Source organism: Pyxicephalus adspersus, chromosome 9, assembly GCF_032062135.1.
Source record: "Pyxicephalus adspersus chromosome 9, UCB_Pads_2.0, whole genome shotgun sequence".
In the NCBI taxonomy this organism is placed as follows: Eukaryota; Metazoa; Chordata; class Amphibia; order Anura; family Pyxicephalidae; genus Pyxicephalus; species Pyxicephalus adspersus.
The window spans coordinates 28,110,238-28,132,648 of NC_092866.1; the positions used below are offsets into that span (position 1 = coordinate 28,110,238).

The window sequence follows — 22,411 nt, forward strand, 5'->3', positions numbered from 1 at the left end:
AGAACAGGTGGAGAGGAGCAAGGGACCATATAGGAAACCATCAACATATTTATGCCCATCCCATGTCCTATAAAAAAAAGCAGACATGTGATCCAGCAGCCATTTCTGTGTTGTATGCATACTGGTGGTGTGGTCACTGCTGCTAATCTGGGAAATAAAAGTGTAGGTAGATATTTATTGCAGAGTAGTTTACCACAGGCACAGTGTATTTTCCTAATTAAACACTTGTTACACTCATACATTCACAACCATTATGTGTCACTGATATAAGTCATTGCTGATGTGTCAGCATTTGGCTTTTGCTTCTTTGCTACAGCCTCCTGTTTTAGAGCATTGCAAGGTTTAAGCATGCCAGTTTCACCTGCTGGTTGATAGATCACCTCCTTAGTCAGTCCCCGCCTAGCATGTCAATCAACAACACTATTTAGCTGTCTCAAAGTTCCAGTGTCTCTTCCTAGTTTTTGGATCCTTTAGATTGTCTGTGTTTCATCTAGAGGCACTTTGCACTTTCTGTGTCTTTGTAGATCTCCAGTGACATAGTGTACCTCTTGTATCCCCATGGATCTCCTGTAAGTACTGAGTACTCCTGTGCACCTGTTACCCTGTGTGCTACTATTTGTCACTGTGTGTTGCCTATGTGTCCATGTGCATTTCCAGTGACAGTGTATACCTCCTCTGACCCCGGCCATCTCCAGTGACATCATGTACCTATGCATCTTCACACCAAGTACTCTAGTGCACCTGGTACCCTGTATGCTACTGTCAGCAGTGGCTGCTGCATGTGTAGCTAAGGGATTCACCTGGGAGCTGTCCACAGCAAAGTCTATCAGTCCTTGTAGAGTGCTCTAGTGAACACCAGCAGCTACTTACACCAGTGTTTTTGACATCTTTAACCCCCTAGCTGTCATCCTGAGTGTGACTTGGGGTGGGTTTTCCATGCAGAAAGCATTAATCCCCAGTCACACAAAAAAATTGGAAACACAAAATCATGTCAAAATAATAAATTAAAAAAAAAAAAGTTTTCTTAATTTGTTTAAAATTATAAATAAATTTAAACTCATACTATTATATTATACTGTAAAATAAATGTTCATGAAAGACAATGTACTGCTTTTACACATATAAATCCACTGTATTGCATTCAAAACAGTTATTTTGTTATGAATGCAATACAAATATATTTTGAATTTCCCGCCCACCCAGCAACGTAGGCACGCACCGACGGTGACGCATCGGGGGCAGAAGACGCCGGAGGAAGAAGAAAGAAGATGCAAAGGAAAAGACGCGAAAGACGACGCAGGGCGCCTGTGTATCAGGTAAGGCTCGATTTACTATTTTTCCCATAGGTTTACCTACCCTGAGTGTGACTCGGGGTTACCGCTTTTAGGATCTTTTTTCTACCCCGAGAAACACTCAGGATTACCACTCAGGGGGTTAATAGACTCCTGGGTCGCTTGGGCTGTATGTTTTGGGTCATTGTCCATCTGTATTATGAAACGCCTTCCAATCAATTTGAGTGCATTTAGCTGGATTTGAGCAGACAGTATGTCTCTGAACACCACAGAATTCATTCGGCTGCTTCTGTCCTGTGTCACATCATGGAAAAACACTAGTGTCCCAGTGCCACTGGCAGCCATGCATGCCCAAACCATCACACTGACTCCGCCATGTTTTATAGATGATGTGGTATGCTTTGGATCATGAGCTGCTCCACGCCTTTTCAATACGTTTTTCTTCATCATTCTAGTAAAGGTTGATCTTGAGTTCATCTGTCCAAAGAATGTTTTTCCAGAACTGTGGTGGCTTTTTTAGATGTTTTTAAACAAAGTCCAATCTAACCTTTCTTTTCTTGAGGCTTATGAGTGGCTTGCACCTTGCAGTGCACCTTCTGTGATTACTTTCTTGCAGTCTTCTCTTTATGGTAGACTTAGATATCGATACGCCTACCTCCTGGAGAGTGTTGTTCACTTGGTTTTGTGTTGTGAAGGGGTTTCTCTTCACCATGGAAATGATTCTGCGATCATCCACCACTGTTGTCTTCCGTGGACGTCCAGGTCTTTTGGCGTTCCTGAGTTAACGAGTGCTTTGTTTCTTTCTCATGATGTACCAAATTCTAGATTTTGCCACTCCTAATATTGCTTTTTTCTGTTTTTGCAGCTTAAGGATGGCTTGTTTCACCTGCACGGAGAGCTCCTTTGATTGCATGTTGTCTGTTCACAGCAAAATCTTTAACATACAAGCACCCCCTCCCCCTTCAAATCAACTCCAGGCCTTAATAGATAATGACATAACAAAGGAATTGCCCACACCAGCCCACGAAATAGCCTTTGAGTCAATTGTCCAATTACTTTTAAGCCCCTGAAATGAAGTGAATGTGTAAAAAAAGAAAGGCCTTATTTCCTCACATTTTTATGCAATCTTTTTGTTCAACCCACTGAAGTAAAGCTGAAAGTCTGCAGTTCAACTGCATCTGAGTTGTTTTATTTAAAATTAATTAGGGTAATGTACAGAACCAAAATTAGAAACAAAGTTGTCTCTGTCCAAATATTTATGGACCTAGCTGTATATTGCTGGCTATTGCTAAGAATCCCAAACTTGCCGATTGCTTAAAAGATCATTGGTGACTTGAGAGGCACCAATTGTGGAACTCAAGGAACTCTAGGATTCCACGGAATGTTAAGAAACATTGCCTTAGACTCTGTGCCTCATTCTACACCAAAATGGTAACTACTACTACCTACTAGTTTATGACGTGGTGTTATTACAAAGCTAAGTACACGTTTCTTGGTGCAGGGGTTTTTTCTTTAAGGTGTTACTTTTTCCACAATCTCCATCTTAAGAACCATTTTAGTCTCCACAGTTGGGAGAAAGGCGATTCTTCAGTCTTGTTTCCTCCTCCTCACCCGCATTACCTTTTTTCCTAATACAGGTTGACAATCAAAAATCCAGCAACCTGAGGTGTGCCGGATTTTCAAAAATTCGGGATTTTTTTTATACTCCTTCACACACAGACCAGTTTTCCTCTCGCAGCTCCCGTGGACATCTGGCACAGTTCCAGGAAGCAGTCACAATGTGTATTTAGTGTAGCAAGCAAGACCTAACAGCTGTTTCTGCAGAACAGCACCATCAAAACTTCACTGGCCAAACAGTGTACTACAGTCCCTGCATTGAAAATGCACCCTGAAATTCATGCCGGGAAACTGAAAGAAACAGATTATCGATGGCCAATATTTTTTATACTCTCTGTGAGTGTCAGAGCTCCTGGGTATGTCCCTTCCACTGTTACTCTTCTAGTTATTTCCCTCAGTGCAGGAAATGTAATGGAAATAAGACTGTTTAACACCTGTAGGTACTGTGACACCTCATTGTTCAATACTTGTGTATTTCAGTATACAAGTATTCAGTGTTTTTTTCCTGAGTGCAATAAACAGTTTTTGCATCTCTGTACAAATCTAATTACATTTTAGAGTTATAAAATGGGGTCTGTAATTTCTTATTGTGTCAATTGTTGGCACAACCAATGTCACTGTTGTGGAGAAGTAGAATTAAAGGTAAAAAATTTTTGTATGTATATTTGCATTTTTAGTCCATTTTGTACAGATAAAATGGGCTGTTCTTTCCTAATTGTGCCATTCATTGCCATTGCAAAATGTAAAAACCTGTACAATATCTGGATATACTGTTATTACAGGGTGATAATATATATCCAGTGTGTCATGTGTTGTCACACTCAAAACCACTGTGTCATCTTGTTTTTATTACGATTAATAATGTTCAGAAGTATTGCAAAAAATTTGTAGAAAATAATACAGAGGCCACGGTGACAATAGTAGCACTGACTCTTGAGGGGTTTATCCTAGATTTGTAAGTATATGCTCTGTCAAAAATTGAGTCCTTCACCTTTTTAGTGTTTTCTGCCAGGGGTGAAGAGAAGTCATCCTAGGCTACGTACACACATGCAATAATTATTGTTGGAAATGAACCACTAACGCCAGTTCATCCGATAATCGTCAACAAAAAAAGTGCACAGTGACTGGCAACCACGCAGATGAACGAGGAATGTTGCTGGAAACGCACGACCGTCCCAGGGGATCTGATTGGGTGACGAACGTTCGCTATTTATTGTGTGTATGGTCCTTTAGTGATTGTGGATTGTTCTGCCGTACACTTTCTCCTGTACATGTCACTTCCTGCATAGTTCACGCGATCGTATCTAGTGTGTGTACATTAGTGGATTATTTTTTAATGATGTTTTTGTTACAGCATGTACAGAATTGTGCACATACGATCGTTCAAAATAATCGTGTATAATCGGTTGTTAATCGTTCGTTTTCTAACGACAAATATTGCACATGTGTACCTAGCTTTACATCCAAGCCTGGTTTAATTTATTAAAGTTAGTGATCTACATTGGCTGTGGTACATGTTTTGCAATCTCTATCCTCTGGTCCATCTTTGACAACCAAAGTCCTACACAAACACATTTAGGCCTTGTAGCATAGATTCAATAGGTGAGAGGCACAGAGTCAGAGTGAGAGGCACAGCATTGACGCTGCATGATAAAACATTTCTCAGACTTCTTGTGTGATTTGGAAGAAAGAAAGAAGAAAGAAAAGTGAGCCTGTGACCCCATCCATCTTCAATGCCACAGTGTACCTCTTGTGTCTCCATGCATCTCCAGTGAAACTGCACACTCATGTTACCATACCAACCTTCCATAGTCAAATGTCATTAATGTAGTCTAAGGTCATTTTTTTTTAATGGGAAAGTCAATTAACCTAACTGCATGTTTTTTTGGGATGTGGGAGGAAACAAGAGTACCTGGAGGAAACCCACGCAGACACGGGGAGAACCTGCAAACTCCGAACAGATAGTGTCCTGGCCGAGATTCGAACATGGGGCCTAGCACTGAAAAGTGCTAACCACTGAGCCACCATGCTGCCCTGCCCTCTACATCTCCAATGACAATATGCATGTGATTCAGCATGCTTCATGGCTTGCCACGAATAGCCTGTTCTGTATCTGGGAGGAACAAGAGATAAAGTGGTCTGAGATGGCTTATGATGGGTCTTCCATCAATAATGGACAACCCCTACATTTGGAAAAAGAAAAAGAATTGGAAAACCATGTGCACTGATTTGATTTTGATTTTTAAATTTTTCTCTTTATTTTCTGCACAGGCAAAATGCTTGGGTTTTTTTTAGAGCAGACAAAAGCATGCCTGATATAATTTGCTAACCTGACACAAGCTGAGGTTCATACTAGGGGAACCTAGAAGTGCCTTTTAATATGAATGACATTTCTTTAAAAATGTTTTGGAGTGCTGTTTTCGAGTGGGTTTCTACTGATGTTTTGGTCAAAGTATACAGAACAGGTATGTCTTGGCAATGGGAAAAATCATTTTTTGGAATTGGGAGAAATACAATAGTTAAATAGTGGGTGTAATAATGAGACTTCAGTGAAATCAGAAATTCTATGGTTATGGAAACAAATCTAAATTGATAACATGTAAAGCCATAATTAATGGCGCATCAGATGTCAAATGAATAGACTGATCCTGTCTACAGTCAAAAATAAGGCACAACTTGGCACTTGAAATAGATAAAGGGAAAAAAAAGTGTTTCAAAATGTTCTTTCGAAAATTGATGTGTCTGTAAAAAAGGTCAGAATTGTCCAGGGCATGGTATATTCTGTCACTTTATGGATATGCAGGCTCGGACAATTAAAAGCAAGTATTAATAACTTTGAACCTTGGTATTGCTAGGAAAATTCTAAAGCTGGATACACACATGCAATTATAGTCATTGGACAGGATCTTTCACAATCCTTTCCAACCACTAACCACTGCACGATGCATGAACAAGTGTAGTACATACAGCACTATTTTGCTCTATGGAGATATGGAGAGGGGAGGGGGAGAAGGACAGTAGTGGCATCTTGCATGCTTTTCCCCTTCACTTGCATTAGGATCGTTTGTCGTCCATCGTCCACGGATCCGCCAGGATGTTCGTTCAGTCGATGAACCGATGATCGGGCGAGAACCATTGGACGTGTGTATGTAGCGTAAGAATATGGTGGACAGCAAGATAAACAAATGGATCCTTTCACAAATCAAACCCAATCATTCATAAGATCTCTGATGTGATGTGCTATCTGCACATCTGCCTATGTAGCACACACAGCTGTAAGGATCTGCCCTCTGCCAGAGATCAAGTAAAAGCTGTTTTCCTACCAGATAGACTTGTCAGTGATCATGTCGGTTTCCTAGCTGCTGAAGTTAAATTTTCTAGTTTTATTCTTTCTTGCCAGCCTTGCTGTGTCTGACCTTTTGTTGCTTGTCACCTGGACGAACCCTTTGTCTCACTTTCAACCTTGAACTTTCTCTGCCCCTGAGTACCTCACCTGACTCTTGTGTATTACCTGTATCAGAGTGTTGATCCATGGAACATCCAATTACCTCATGGAATCAGGAAGGAATGTTTTTCCCCTGTTGGAGCAAATTGTACCAGGGTTTTCTGTTTTGTCTTTCTCTGGATTACATATGTCCATAGGGTTTTATATCTGGGATATGTTTATTTCCCTAGCGGGTTGAACTTATGTCTTTTTTCAACCTGACTCACTGAGTAACCTTTTGGCTCTGATCTCCAACTGGCTTTACCTTTGCATTTCAGCTTGACTTTAAAAAGGCTGCATATTAGCCTTGTGGGATCATGGTTCTCCTTCAATCCTTGTTTCCCCCATTATGCTTTGTGAACTTAAGTTCTGGGGGCAACAAAATGCAAGGAAGGTGCAACCTGCTACCTAAAGTTATTATTATTATTACACGGTATCTATATAGCACCATCGTATTACGCAGCGCTGTACAAAGTCTATAGCCATGACACTAACTGTCCCTCAAAGGGGCTCACAATCTAATGTCCCTACCATAGTCATATGTCACTAATGTAGTCTAAGGTCAATTTTTTTTGGGGGAAGCCAATTAACTGCATGTTTTTGGGATGTGGGAGGTAACCCACGCAAACACAGGGAGAACCTGCAAACTCCATGCAGCTAGTGCCATGGCCTGGATATGAACCTGGGACTTAGTGCTGCAAAGGCAAAAATGCTAACCACTGAGCCACCATGCTGCCAAGTTAGGCTTGTTTATAGGTTGTGTGGCACTGGTCTTACTCAATACAAATGGCATCTGAAATTGTACTAAACCTTTTACTCAGGGCTCTGGTAAGTGGCCAGTGAATACAGTAAAGGCAAGTATCATTAGCAAAGGAGGTGGGCTATCAAGAGCCTCTGATAATATGTCCTGAATAAGACAATACACTTTACAGTGAGGTGGCTGATACTGCAATCACTATTGGGAATCATATTTGATGTGCTACATATGCTCAGCATGCTCCACTCTGAAAGTGCTCAGTCTCTGCAGCACATCACTAGTGCTTATCATGACCCAGGGTTTAGAGTCTCTAGTGCTTAGAGTGTCCCTTGTAACTTTGTACCCTTGCTTTGTAGTGTGCATGCTCTCTATAAAATATCCTTTATGGTCATGTCTCTGGTGTCCATCATAGCATTTGGCTTAAGCTATGCAGCCTTGTGGCAAGTTTACCCTGGTAATCAATACCCCTTGCAGTTTGTTTAGTGAAGTCATAGGAAAAACCCACTATGCATTGCTTATACCTAGCAGAAAAACATGTAATTGGTATGTCCTGGATAGGGGGCTGCATGCAAACTCCATGTCCTTGGAAGAATATCCGTAGTGTTTAGCATGGTGCTGGGCTTCTCAATAGGTCCCCACAACAGGAATTTCATAAAACTAGAAAACTGTTAAAGCATGGAAAAGGGTAAATAATAAAAGCAATTATATAAACTGGTATAAATTTAAAATATTGAAATTAGTGAACCATACAAATGTAAAAGATTTGATGTGTAGATGTGCCTGTCTACAGCTGTGCATCTATTCAGAAAGCTGTGACTTCCCATGCCTTTTAATTTTTTGTTAACAGATTTAGGCCACACAATTGTTTGCACCTACTTCCTATAACTACAAATTCTGCCCACTCCCTTCACGTAGAGACATGATTGCATGATTTCTACTGCATGTTCTTCCTACTTTGTTGTCATATCTGATTGAACCTCCCAGAGATATTAGGAATACAGTATGGAAGCACATTTGACCCAAATAAAATATTCAGTTCTCTACTTTGCTTCTATGCACTATTTGTGCTCACCTATTCACATGCTTGCTCTTTTAATTTGCCTTTTGTAATTCTGGATGAAGTGAGGCTTTGGAAAAGGTTAACATGTCTGGTCAGTGTGTCCATTGTGACAACCTTTTAATCAGCATTCCATGTTCCTTGTGATCAGCCTGTGCCTTCTATGTGCTCATGAGAATTAAAGGATCTAGAAATGATGCAAATATTTTAGACAAGGTTAAACCAGCTATGTGGCTATTTGTGTAGACTCTTGTAGTTGCTTGTGTTCAATTCTTGGTATCAATTTAATGTGCAATCTGAATTTTAGAAGATTAGCCAAATCATAGGTATAGCCAGATCTGTAATGTATTATGTGACTAAAGTGTCTTTTAAAATCAGCAGCATTTGGATATTAATACAGTCTTCACAAAGCTTTTTTAATCATTTCAAACCATCTTTACCAGTCACTATATTCACCCAGAAGTGTTAGAGTACAGTAAAAAAACATGTTGCATTAAGCTACCTACACTTCCAATAGTTCTCGCCTGATAATCGGCTCAGGGCCGATATCAGACGAGAAACTGAAGTGTGTATAGCGCGCATGGTTCATCGTCCGAACGACCGTTCTGGCGGATCTACAGACGATGAACAGCGAAAGATTGTAATGCAAGTGAAGGGGTAGAGAGCGCAGCAGGGTGCCGCTCTGACGTTCTCCACCTAGAGGAGAATGATGCTGTATGTACAGCATTGTGAGTCATTGGAAAGGATTGTGAAAGATCTGATCCTTTCCAACGACTATAATTGCAAGTGGGTATGCGGCTTTAGGTTGTATGATTGCATGCTTTGAATTACCTTAAAGCCTTCATTAGCTGGTAATTGGAGTTAATTGGATAATTGGTAAAAAAAAAGTTGGACTGTTTACAATTGTATGCTATACATAGCTTCCAGGTCTTTGTTCTGTGTAGTATTATTTACCCTTTGGGCCTTAAGTTAAAACATTTATTGTTTTTATTTCTGCTCCACACCAAAATAAAAAAAAGGTTATTGAACTTTTTTGTGGGTAAATAAATTGTTCTGGTAGCATGCACGTTTGGGGAAATAATGGATTATTTTTGTTAAATATTTCTAAATAAGCAATGTGTATATTTTAGCTAGTATGGTCTGTTATTTGCAAAAGCATTCTAAACTGCCTTTTTTCCCTGTAAAACATCAATAAAAAAACAGACAAAACATATCAACTAAGTACTTTCCTCCAGACTAATTTCTAAACTGAGATGTGTATTGGGAGTCATTAGCATGCATTTGGGTAAAGGCGGAGAAGGCTGTATGGCAAGGAGGAAATGTCCCTTTAAAAAACCCTTTTTTAATCCTTCCTGCCCCCTGCTCTTGTAAAGTGTCTGAATACACATCTATTCATTAACACATTTACAGTTTCACTGTCACACAACCATTCAGTTCAATTTATTTGATTGTTCATTTACATATGTTGTTGTTTTACTTTGTACCTGGATTTTAACTTTTATATATATATATTAGATTCCTTTTAATATCAGATTCTTCTCTTCCATTGTTTACTGTGAAAATGATTGATAACTGTTTATATTGTCCATTAAATATATACATACTGTACACTGTACGCTTTGCAGGCTCGTTAAATCTGTGCTAATTTTCCCAGTGCTACATCTTGTACAATCCACTTTCACACCCTAAGACCCATGAGACCCCGTATCTATTTTCTAGGATGTCCATGGGGACAGATGCTATAATAAATAGTATAATTTTGTTAAATAATGAAAGTAATATATGTTCACAAAATGTGTCTCTACTTAGGTAAGTTGTGAGTGGTGATGAATCTGACACTCTGCTGAACTGGAGATCTCTTGCAATGCCACGAATTGCCTTTGAACTCCTATACCAAGATTGGATTTCGTCTGAATCCTACATCCTGGAATCATGAGTTGGACAAGCATTATTAAGGCTTCGTACTTTAAAAACAGCCCTGCTTTTCAGGAAGTTTAAGTGATATGCTTTGGTGGTATTTCTATACCAGTTATCGCTGTATGTGTCACTAAACAGTAAAAGTTTTTAACTGAACATATTCAGCAAAAGAATGTTTGCAAAGAGGTGTGGATTTGCGTCCAATGTGTTTCCTTGTCATACAAATTTAACTTAAATGTGGTCCAGAACTGTTGTGTAGATCTCATAAAGTGTACATTAACTCATTTCTTTCTTTTAAACTATAATTTGTTTATTCTGTCAGTTGGTGGTTTTGTCAGTTATTCAATTACTCTGTTATTATAGCTTTTTATTTCATATAACTGAAAGATGGGAGCAACAGCCAAAGTCAATGTGCATTGTTAGACATGGACAGGCTTACTGTCAGAAATGACTGTAAATGCTGCCTTCCAGACACAAAAGGAAAAAGAAAGAAACTTCAGTGGTAAATATGAACAGCACATTTTAAAAATAAATAATAATATTATATTACTGATTTATTACTTGCCAGGAGAAGTTGATGATCCCGAATGGTTACTTAAACTTTTCACTGTCTAACATAAACTTCCAAAAGATAGTTGTTTTTGTTTTGATCCACAATACTTGATAAAAATCCAACATGGCTAATGTTTATATCCGATAAAATTGATTGGAAGGATTTAATTTTAATTTTTTTTAACTTTGTGGAGCATTCTGGCCATTTTGGATGATGCTGTCCGATAGGGCTAAGAGAACTTTCTAAAGGTTGATCCAAACCAGCACAAACATTTTTTTTTTACTTGGTGTGCTCATTGGCTCTGACTTTGGTAATGATACAATCTACATCTTACATTTTCTAGCACCTGCTGTCCTATCAAAAATTGTGTAAAACAAACTTGTATTTTTACAAAAGTATCAAATTAGTGGATGCATGTGATTGGTGGATGCAAACTGTATTTTCAGTAAAGTTGCATAATTACTTTTAGGAACTAAGACTTTTGAACCTTTTGTTCCTGCTCTTCCTTTTCCATGATGTTAGATGAAACAAGATAACTTTAAAATCCATCAAATTAAGATGTTCTCTCAACTGCTCCTATTCAAGTGAAAGGGGATGGTTAGGGGATGGTTGTACGATGGTTTGCGGCAGCGGATGCTGATCACAACATGTTGCTTTCAGCTGCCCTTGAGTCACTTGATTACAACCGCCTTCAACTGTAGCTCACAGCGGTTGGGAAACGGTTGTGGTTGCTGCTGGGGAACTGGGAAAAATCTATTAAATGCCTGAAAGCATTGAACCGCAGCAAACTGCAACCTCAACTGCACTAAACTGCATGACACAGAGGTTGCATGGGATTGAGCATGAACTTCTTCAGGTGGCAATTGGATGTCTATAAGGTCTATTCAATATAAAGCTCAACATACTGAAAAATTGATTTGCAGGCAACATAGCACGTGCAGTTAGGATGTATATCTAGGGCTTTATTTATAAAATGGGAAATATGACATGCCTGAAAATCTTCCAGGTCCATGTGTTTCAATAGTAATTGATTCCCTCCAGGAATGTTTGAGGGAATGTCAGATTTGCTGTTTTTATAAATGGAACCCTTAAAGTTAATGTTAACTTGTACTCTTATAAAATTGTAAATTTCATTTACTAGATAGTGTTAGAAGCCATGACAATGATGAGCAAAGCGCATTTACACATTGTCTTCAGTTTGCTTCAGTATTATATTTGTATAATTTTTTTTCCCAACCTATGGTCACAATAACAAAATGCCGCAATAGATTTTCATTTTTTTAAAAATAACACAAGACAAATAGATTGGGGAGGTGGTTGATGCTTTATAGATAGGTCTGCAGTTTTGTGGTTTAACTTTTATTACTGGGGCGTCTGTGTATTAAGTGACAGTCTAGCTCTCACTGTGCCCTCCGCCTTCGCATCCATGGCTGGAAGAGGTCTGCACATATAAAGGCCCCCTGTGGTCCTGCTAATTTTCTGTATTCAGGAAGACCCCATAATGCTGATTTGCTCAGTGGGAAGCCATTAGGAGCCCATACAATGACTGAAAACCTTTTCCATTCAATTAGGATGAATTTAAACAGCTGGGTGATGTGTGAGGCAGCAGTGATGAAAATGCTTCCTCTTGTCGTTTTTTAACCTTCCTTCTATTACTAGATCAAGTTTTTCATACAGTTCATCTGGTCATTAAGACATGATACCCTAACTTGTTAATCTGTCCTTTCATTTCACCCATTACAAACTTTGAGAACATACTTTCTTTACAGTAGAAATGACATTTACCATTAAACTGAAGTTTAGCTAATACACACGAAGGTGGGTCACTGTCTGAAACTTTGGCATTAAACTAAGCAAAAAGATGATTGTACTTTCATGGATGAATACCTTGCTAACATCTATAGGCAGCCAAAGTAGATAAAAACTTAGGCTATATACACACATCATATGACTCTCATCTGAGACAAACTTTAGAGCTGGTCTCAAGCGAAAATCTGACATGTGTGCAGCAGTCCTTCCAATGTTCTGGTGAATTTATTAACGACGGCTGTTCACTCCATGTGCTGCTTGCCCGTTCTCTCCTCTCCTCTTCAATGAACAGAACATTGCTGTGTGTACAATGCTTGTTCATTCATCTGTCACTAGAAATGATCAAGAAAGATAATTTCCAGGGATGATCCTTCAAGACCCACTGGATGTCTATATGGAGCTTTTTAAACTTGTGCCCAAAAACGGCAGGGTTTGAATCTCCAAGAAGGGCAAAGCAAATGGTTTTGGATCTTTATAGCTTATTACTTGCACTACAGGAACTACTGTACAAGGCTTTTGGGTAAAAAAAAGCAGTTTAACCTAAAAAAAACCTTAATTCAAGGTCCTGTCAATATTACATAAAGGCAAAATACAGCCAAAACAAATGGTAACTTTTAAATACCCCCCCTAAAAAACAACAGATTTTTAAGGGAATATTTGACACAAATGTTTTTATTTAAAATATTAATATATAATATATAAACTTAATAAACTTAATACTTAAATATATAAACTATAATATTTTACTAATAGATTTGTATTCTATAAATGTTCAAGGACAGAGCTAAAGGACATAAACTGCACTGTTGCAGGCGAAAAAAAGAACTGCAGATGTACTGTTGGATTGGCCTAAGCTCTGAATTTTAAAGTAACTCCGAGCAATCTGGATGTTTATTAGAATGTCAGGAAATGTAACTTTTTTACGCATCAATAGTTTGAAAAAAAAACTGAAGTTGTACTTTTGGCCAGAAAGGGTTCTCAATAATAACTAAACAAAAACATTGTGTGCCCAAAAAAGCTAATATTAATAAAAAGTACATGTATCGAACTAACTAACCCTAGTCTCTCACTTTTGAAGTTTGCTTTCCTTATCCTTTCTTGGTCCTTTTGAACATGCTGGCCATAGTTCAAAGGCTATACAGTGCATTATGATTTAGGAAAGCCTAAGAAGAAATTACTTGGACCATGAACATCTGTAGTAGCGATCACCTAAATAAAAGCTGAAGATTGCTAAAAAAAAAGCAAGCTTTTGAAATTGCATATTTGTATTTATTTGATTTTATTGATTGAGTTTGCATCTGCTTTATTTTTCAAATCTGTGCAATGAGATAGATGAAGTACCTACAGAGACCTAATGTTCCTTTAATTGTCCTGTGATGCAAAATAGCCCAACCTAAGAGTGTCAGATGAGCTGTGAAGATGCTGACAGGTTTAACACTCTCTTTACCTGATTATTTAAGGTATTTGTAGAAATCCGCAAACAGAACATAACTTGTGCATAGAGCCTATCTGCCTACTTCAAAGGTAACAACAACAAGGTGTGCTCTGTTTAAATGACATACAGATTCATTTAAAAAAAATCAGTAATATATTTTTAGATTTAGCTACTGCTGACATCCATGAATATTTTACACAACAAAAACAAAATAAACATGTCATCTACAAGTCCTAAAAAACAAATTTTCTTTTATTTATATATGGGTTTCATTGACAAATGGGTAAAGCTTTTTAAGCAATGGCAATAAAAACGGTTCCTTGAGGGGTGTGTGCAGTGCAAATGACAAGGCCTAAACCTTTGGGAACTGCAGGTCAGTTTAACAATTTCAGTCACAAAAGCCAATTGCATCTCACCATGCTTAGATATAATAGGAATCAAAAAGTAGCTCGAGAGGTACCTGGACTGTGGGATTTTTAAACCTATCCTATAATGGCAATTCTCGTCCATGGGACCCCAATGTTCCTCCAGTAGTTGTTAGGGAATCCTTATACCGTGGCTGGTTGACCTCAATTTAAAGACTCTGAAAAGTTCTGCCACCCGCACCACTTGGTGGATCCAACTGCTTCTATAAAAACTCAGACATTATAAGATCTAAAATGTGGTATAGTCTCCAATTCCTGATATTTTAAATTTTCATTGCAAATTTGGTTCCCTTCCTATTGGCAGACTAATGATAGCGAGTAATTCTGCTTACCTCTGCTTAAAAGAAAACTTTTGCACTATAAATGGTTTCATAGATAAATGGGGAAAGTGATCAATATTATGTAAACAATCTTGGTGCATCATTATGGTGTAAATCCTTTTGTTTACTTCTGCATAAACTGCAGCATGTGAATGTTTCTCCTTGCTACCATAAGTCAGTCATGGGTACCATTGTGGTCAATTGCTAGACCTAAATTTGTTCAATTGTGGGGTTCTCCAGTGACAAGTGTAAAAAAAATATAGGAGACATTGAGGATGGCAAGCTTTCCTGCACTCTCTCCCCCTTCACTTCCATTACGATCGTTTGTTGTCCATTGTCCATGGATCCCCCAGGACGGTCGTTCAGAGATGGACGTCAAGCACTGTACGCATGCAAGATTCTCATCTGATATCGTCTTTAAACCGATTATCATACAAGAACCATTGCACTTGTGTACCTGGCCTTAGTGGGCTGTCAGTGCTTTAATTTATTTACATTTTTAATGTAATTGACCATATTCATATAATAAGGTTTTGTGACAAACTGTTTTACTAATAATGTTATTTCAGCACTGATTTCTATATTTTTATTTACATTTATAATTGAGTAATCCCAAGGTGCAGTGCCTCCCATGCAAACCTTTCTGATACAGGTGAGGAAATCTCACCTGGAGCAGTAGGTGGTAAGAGATCTGTTAGATAGCAGATAAATTAGGACATATTTTCTTTTGTTTCTTTGCAGAACTTAAGATATGTAACATTGTATTTAAATGTTCTATGTGAATATAACCTATTGTTCTAAACTATTAGACCCTTTGGTGTGAAATAAGCTGTGCGGAGGCTAAGAAGCAGTGTCCATCAATTGGATTACTCAACAGGATGTCCTCCCTGTAAATCTAAATACTGCCTTTAATAACCGCTGTAATTCAAATGCCTCCACTACAGATATAAGCCTAGCATTTTTTCATTTGCTTCATATAAATCAGTTATTGACACTAATAAGTAAATCACATACAAACTTAAGGAAATGATTTAGTCTTGAGGTTGGAACTCAAACACTCTCCAATATGTTTTATACTGTATTCCAAATAATCCACCAGGCTGTCGACTGAGCCTGCATACCACCATTGTTGGCTTTTGAAATGATATATCTGAGCCTAATAGGTTATCTAGACCAATAAACATTAAGATTAAGCATTTAAGCAAACTAAATTATTTATTTAAAACAGATATATTATCCATATAATTTCTTATTTGTAACAGTTACATTGTGGTCTCCTTGGAAGTCAAATATAACCAAATATAGGTCCAATAGGGTAATAGGTGATTAGCTTGTCTGGTAAGGATGAACACCACACCTTGTAGGCCCTTTTGTAAAGATCATCATCATTCGGACTTCATGATGGTCAAGGGAAGGTTCCATTTAATGGGACCTTCAATACAAAAAAATGTCTGAAAATGTAGAAACAGGAAGACATCATGGACAATACATTTCTAGAATGTAAATGCCACCATGACCCTATATCCTTGTTGATGGGGAACTCCTTGATCCTATTAGCATTTTGATGAGACAGACTGGTGATTAAAAAAGGATAGGCGGTGTGTGTGAATGAAAGCAATCAGGGGGGTACAAGTAACTTCCTTTGTCCCAAACTGATTTGGCTCTGCAGGTAGCCAGTGGAGAGGTCACAGTGAAATTGAGAAAAAGGGGTGGAGACCTAAAGGAGGACAGGTCTATTCAAATGTGGGGTTTGCCTTTAAATTTCTTCTGACTTTGATTCACAGGGACACACACTTGGATTCTACACTGGAGGAATCATCCGTGCTACAGCAGCAGTGGATTGGTGGCCATCTAAATTCTCTTAAGGGAGTGGGAGACACATCAATAATCAACATTCAGACTATGCTTGGTAGAGTCAAGCTGGAAATGAAAGACTCAATGGACTGGCACTCAATCTACGCAGAAAGTGAGGTAAGTTACATGCCAACCTATAAGGTTCACTACATTTTGTAGTATTGTTATAACTACATATATTTGGCTGATCTCCAAAAAAGTGTGATTCTAGATACTGCCAGACAATATTTTGTAATGCCTATATTGTATACATGTTGTTGGGAAAAAACAATCAATATATATTGTTTTTTTGGTAATAACTAAACTAATGTGTAGGAGACTCCCTTATTTTTGAAGATTGCAGACCACACATGGCCCAGGTAGAATATTCAAATAAGAACTTTTGTAATGCTATGGAAAGAACACTTCATTATTTTTGGCCTTAATTACTTTTAGGAAACACCAATATTTTACAAACTATACTAGTTTTGTACTATGTTTTGTCTATTAACATATACAGTGCATGTGTATGACTAGTAAATAGGTTTTGAATTGTTCAGGTAAATATTGTTTATATATTACTTTATAGTGAATATTTCAGTAAATAGGCATTAGATTTCTTCAGCTATTTTTGGCTAATGCTTATGTAGCTTTTTGTTGATTGTAAAATATATATAACACTTTTTAGAAACACTGATATCCTGGTATGCCAGGCTTGTAAATGCTGGAGGACAAAATATTGCATTGCATATTGCATTCCACTGCAATTTACATGTGGTTTGTGAGGGGGAAAGACTAAGCTTAGTAGGCAATTAAACGTCATTGTTATTCAACACTTGTCTGAAAAGTACAGGTTCATTATGAATGCTTAGGTATAGACGAAAGGAAGTGCTTCTTTGTGGAGAGTGTAATCCTTTTATGTATATTACTGCCAACAGGAAAGGTGTACAGTGATGCTAAATATCTGTGAATTCACAATACAGCAACACTGAAACAAGTATACAATACTATTAAATGATTTTGATCCTAAAAGTCTAATAAACTATGGACTCTTTTTATAAAACAAGGAATCACACATTCCTTGGTGGCAATCTTTCAGATCCATGTGTTGATTCCCACCATGGAATATTGGAAGGTATGTCAGAATCCCTGATTTATAAATAGAGCCCCATATGTAAAAAAATGTGGCAATCTTTAGGTTGACATTTTGATTACTCTGAGAATTTTATTGTTTCTAGCTTTACAAAAGTATGTAAAAATTGTTGGTATTTTTTTTTCCTGGATAGTAATTGTAAAAAGACTGACATGCATACAATCCAATCATATTTTTGCAGCTAGATTGTCCAGGTAGTTTTAGTTTAAATGTTTATAATCAATTGAAGCAATGTGAATTGAATTATGGAATAAAATATATTATCTATATAATTTGTTATTTCTGTTACATTGTGGTCTCCTAAGAAGTTACATATAACCAAATATAGGTACAATATGGTTTTAGTTGATCAGCTTGTCTGGTAAGGATGAACACCACACCTGGTAGGCCATTTTGAAAGGATCATTAGGACTGTAAACTTCATGGTGGTCAAGGGAAGGTTCAATTTAATGTGACCTTTATACAAAAAAGTCCCAAAATGTAGAATAAGGAAGACATAATTGTCAATACAATTCTAGAATTTATTCTACAGTTTATGTATTGGATATAATTAAATATAACATGTAATTTTATTATCTCTCTGTTTATTTTACTAGGTATATCCTGGAATACCTAACATAAATAATGGCCTTCAAAACAATACCTTTTTGTCCAGTGAGGTCTCATCTGTAACTCCAACTATGACCTACATGAACAACACAATGGCGGGGCCTGTAAACAGTATCCAGAACAATCTGAGCTCTTTGAACTCTATAGCCCAAAATATGGGAGGCCCAGCTTCATCTCCAGCATCTTGTTCTCCTTACCCCATGGGCTATTGTCAAGGAGAAACAGAGTTTCAGAGAGATCCTCGAACCTACAGGAGGAATTATTCCCATGCCAAACCTCCCTATTCCTACATTTCTCTTATAACAATGGCCATCCAGCAGTCCCCAAACAAGATGATGACACTGAACGAGATCTACCAGTGGATCATTGACCTTTTCCCTTACTACAGACAAAATCAGCAAAGGTGGCAAAATTCTATTCGTCATTCTTTGTCATTTAATGACTGTTTTGTTAAAGTTCCACGCTCCCCAGAGAAACCAGGAAAAGGTTCCTATTGGACTCTTCACCCAGATTCTGGAAACATGTTTGAAAATGGATGTTACTTGAGAAGACAAAAGAGGTTCAAGTGTGAAAAGTCCAGGAACGGGGATTCAGAAAAAAAACCTAGCAAACCTGGAGATGAGATGTCTGTTGGCTTGAGTGCATCTCCATCTGTTTATGATGAGAGTTCCTCTTCAGACTCTCCAAAAAATGCAAACAGTGGTGATAGAGACTCTTCAGTGGCAATCGCACAACTAAATGGGGCTTCACCAGCCGGCTTGAGCCCAAACACTGAACAAGGTGGGTCTTCATCACAGCTTTTATACCCAATGAGTCTTTCCAGTGACAATTATCTTGGAATGGTAGGAGAAGATGCACAGATGAAGCATGAGTCATTTGCTGGGAGGCATCCATTCTCTATCACTCAACTTGTGTCTTCTGAACATGCACATACATACTCCAGTAAAGTTGATATGTGTCCAACCACAGATCATTTTGCTCACTACCATAATTACAACTCTGAATATCATAACATGACTTCCAAAAATGTAATGGACATGCCATCATCTTCTAATGATACAAGCTACTATGCTAATATGTATTCCAGACCTATTCTTAGTTCTTTGTAAATGAAAAAAAAATGTTTTATGTTGAGATGTTTTATTTAAACCCTATCAACGTATATACCAAAGGACAGGAGTACAGGAATTAGGAGACTCGGCCATTAAAATTCTAGAATGAGATCGTATTCAAACTGTGCCATTTCCAATCAAACTGTTTGTGGAAAAAAAATGTTAAATACAGAAGTCAGAACAGTTTACTGTGGCACGGTATTCCAATATTTGGGGTAAAAGTACATGCTTTAGAACTTGTTTTAACGTACCCCCTATCATAAAATGTCAGCTTTTTAGTTGTATTTTAAATTTCATACATTTCTAGAACTTTTACTGTCCAAAATATAGTCAGATGAAGACTGATCTGTGAATCAACATATTTGCACTATACTTTTTGGGTCATTACAAAAACAAACTATAGGCTAAGTGTACACAGACTATTTCAGTAACATTTAAACTGAGCGTTAACACATGTTTGAAACTCCCATTCAGTCAAATGGGCCAGTTCACACTAGAGTATTTTCTTGGTGGGCTGTAAAGAAACGCACCCTGCAGTGCTTTGGAATATGTAAAATTAGGTCAGTGTAGACTTGGCCCAAGGCAGTGAGTGATACTAGTACTGGTACTATTCATTCACTATAGGGCTGCCATAGCGAGACGCTACATGTAAGCTAACATTACAATGTAGTGTCTCACCAAGAGGCGTGTGAATTTAGACTTACTGTGTAATATATATATATATATATATATATATATATATTGTTTCAGTATTTCATTGAACTTCTTTTTATGCTTTTAAAAAGTACCTTTTATATGCTGCTCGTTTTATATGGATGTTTGTGCTTCTGAAAATTAATATATTTACATTTGTTTAAAAAATAAATCAAAATCTCTGGTGTTTGTTCTTTAAAAACGAGTGAACTTTTTTAGTTAGCATTGGTATCGAATTTCTTACCGTACAAAAAAAAAACTTCCTAAGCTAAAACATATTTATTTTTGTAAAAGACTTAGAAACTCCTCTGGGTTTTTTTAGTGCCACGCAAAACAGGTATTGAGTGAGAATTCCCATCTACTCTTGTTCTGGTAACACTATTTACCTTTTTCTCATTAACGATAGTGAACAGGACACTAATTGTAAAGTAAATCTATCTAAAGCAGTCCCAAAAAACAATAAAAAGTTGAACTCCAAAACTCTTACAGTAGAGCTACCCTGCTGTATCATCCGAAGCAACCATCCTGGCAGATCCACGGACGATAGAGGGCGAACAATTGTGATGCAAATGAAGGGGAGAGAGTGGGATGGCGCCCCGTTGTTCCCCTCCCCTCTCTATACAGCAGAATGGAGCTTGTATCTACAGCACTCGCTCATGCATCGTGCACTTGTTTCTCGTTGGAAAGGATTGTGAAAGTTTTTTTGCAATGACAAATATTGCACGTGTAGCCTTAGAATGTAAGACTACTGATCCTGCATTGTAGGTCAATATGTCAGAGCCCAGATCAATTTATAGAAGAGACTGGAGGACTGGTTGCACAGAGGGGGAGCCCGTGGGGACCAAAATTATTATTTCTTTTAACATAGGCAACTATGAGCAATAATGAACAGTACAGTGATAGTTGAATTTGTAAAGGCTGCTTGTAATATTCTGCAGCTTAACAACTCACTGTGTTTAAATCTTCAGATCTCCTAATTTGTAACTATGAAAACTTGATGAAATTTTAAGCTATGGGGCTACAAGTTTAAAAACTTGTGAAAGTTGAACATTTAGGGTACTTTTTCAAAAGCCTAGGTGTGCCTAGGAGCCTAAAATTGAACATACAAATTTGTACTTGCCAGCTCACAAAACTACACCTGTCATACTATGTCACCTTGTCCGATTCGCTTCTTTGAGCACCAATTGCTCTGTAACAGAGGAAACTAAAAATGTTGGTATAAGTGTGGGACACGTGGCTAACACTCCCCTATCACTTTAGTGTCATTACAACTTAAAATACCTAATAAAATGTGCTTTGCTGCCCTGTCACACTTCCCCTCATGACGACATGAGTGACGTCATGATACCAGAACCCGTCCAGAGACACAACCTTGAGCCTGCGATGCGTACAGCAGACGTGGTCTGTCTCTGGCTGATGCACCCAAGCGGGTTCCTTCTCCTGACCCTGCTGGGGGGTGCACCAGCCAGAGCCATGGCCCACCTGTGAGAACACTAGTGGGTCGTGGACTGGGGGTTGGGGACCCATGTATAAGAGTACTATAAAATACTGTAAATACCATATTGTGATAAAAACATCTTGTCTTAGCTAATATTGTTTTACTGAATTATGTTGTCTTGATAAATTTCACTAGTTTATAAAACAGAATAAGTAGTATAATAATTATAGAATACCGTAAATATAATGATTTAACTTGACAAAAAAGGGCAGGAGGATGTTTTCACATGGAAATGAGTCAGTATCGTGGCAAATGGTGAGATCATTTAAATGGGCGTTTTTGACATAATAAAATGAATAGCGCATACAAGATAGAATAACAAAATCAGCTTTTGCTGCAATAATACATTTAAGTACAGAGATTTCCTCGCAGTAATTTTGTCTTTTGGCATTAGATTACTTAAGCTGCGTACACACGGCAAATTTTTCTCGCCCGATAATCGGTATCGGCCAATTATCGGGCGAAAATCTGCCGTGTGTACAGTCGGTCGTCGTCCATCGTCCGACGACCGTCCTGGCGGATCCATGGACGAGGGACGACGACCGATCGTAATGAAAGGGAAGGGGAGAGCGCGCAGCAGGGTGCCGCTCCGTCGCTCTCCCCCTCCCCTCTCCATAGAGCATGAACGGTGCTGTATGTACAGCATCGTTCATGCATCGTGCAGTCTTTTCTCGTTGGAAAGGATCGTGAAAGATCCTTTCCAACGAGAAAAATTGCAGGTGTGTACGCAGCTTTAGTCTGATGGACAGTATCATTTAATCTACTTGCCCTGAACCAAAGCCATCCCAGACTATTACTTGAATAAGAAAATGTGAAGCAGCTCTCACACTCTGCTCCTTTCTCCATG

General features: G+C 38.1%; 1 protein-coding gene across 1 annotated transcript; it reads left to right on the plus strand.

Moving 5' to 3' along the window:
* The first annotated feature begins 16,493 nt into the window (after nucleotides 1–16,493).
* LOC140338317 (forkhead box protein A4-like) lies at nucleotides 16,494–20,149 on the plus strand. Its single transcript, XM_072422496.1, has 2 exons — nucleotides 16,494–16,637; nucleotides 18,249–20,149. Exons 1-2 carry the CDS (start codon nucleotides 16,569–16,571, stop codon nucleotides 19,368–19,370), a joined length of 1,191 nt encoding a protein of 396 aa, XP_072278597.1. The 5' UTR covers nucleotides 16,494–16,568; the 3' UTR covers nucleotides 19,371–20,149.
* The last annotated feature ends 2,262 nt before the right edge of the window (nucleotides 20,150–22,411 follow it).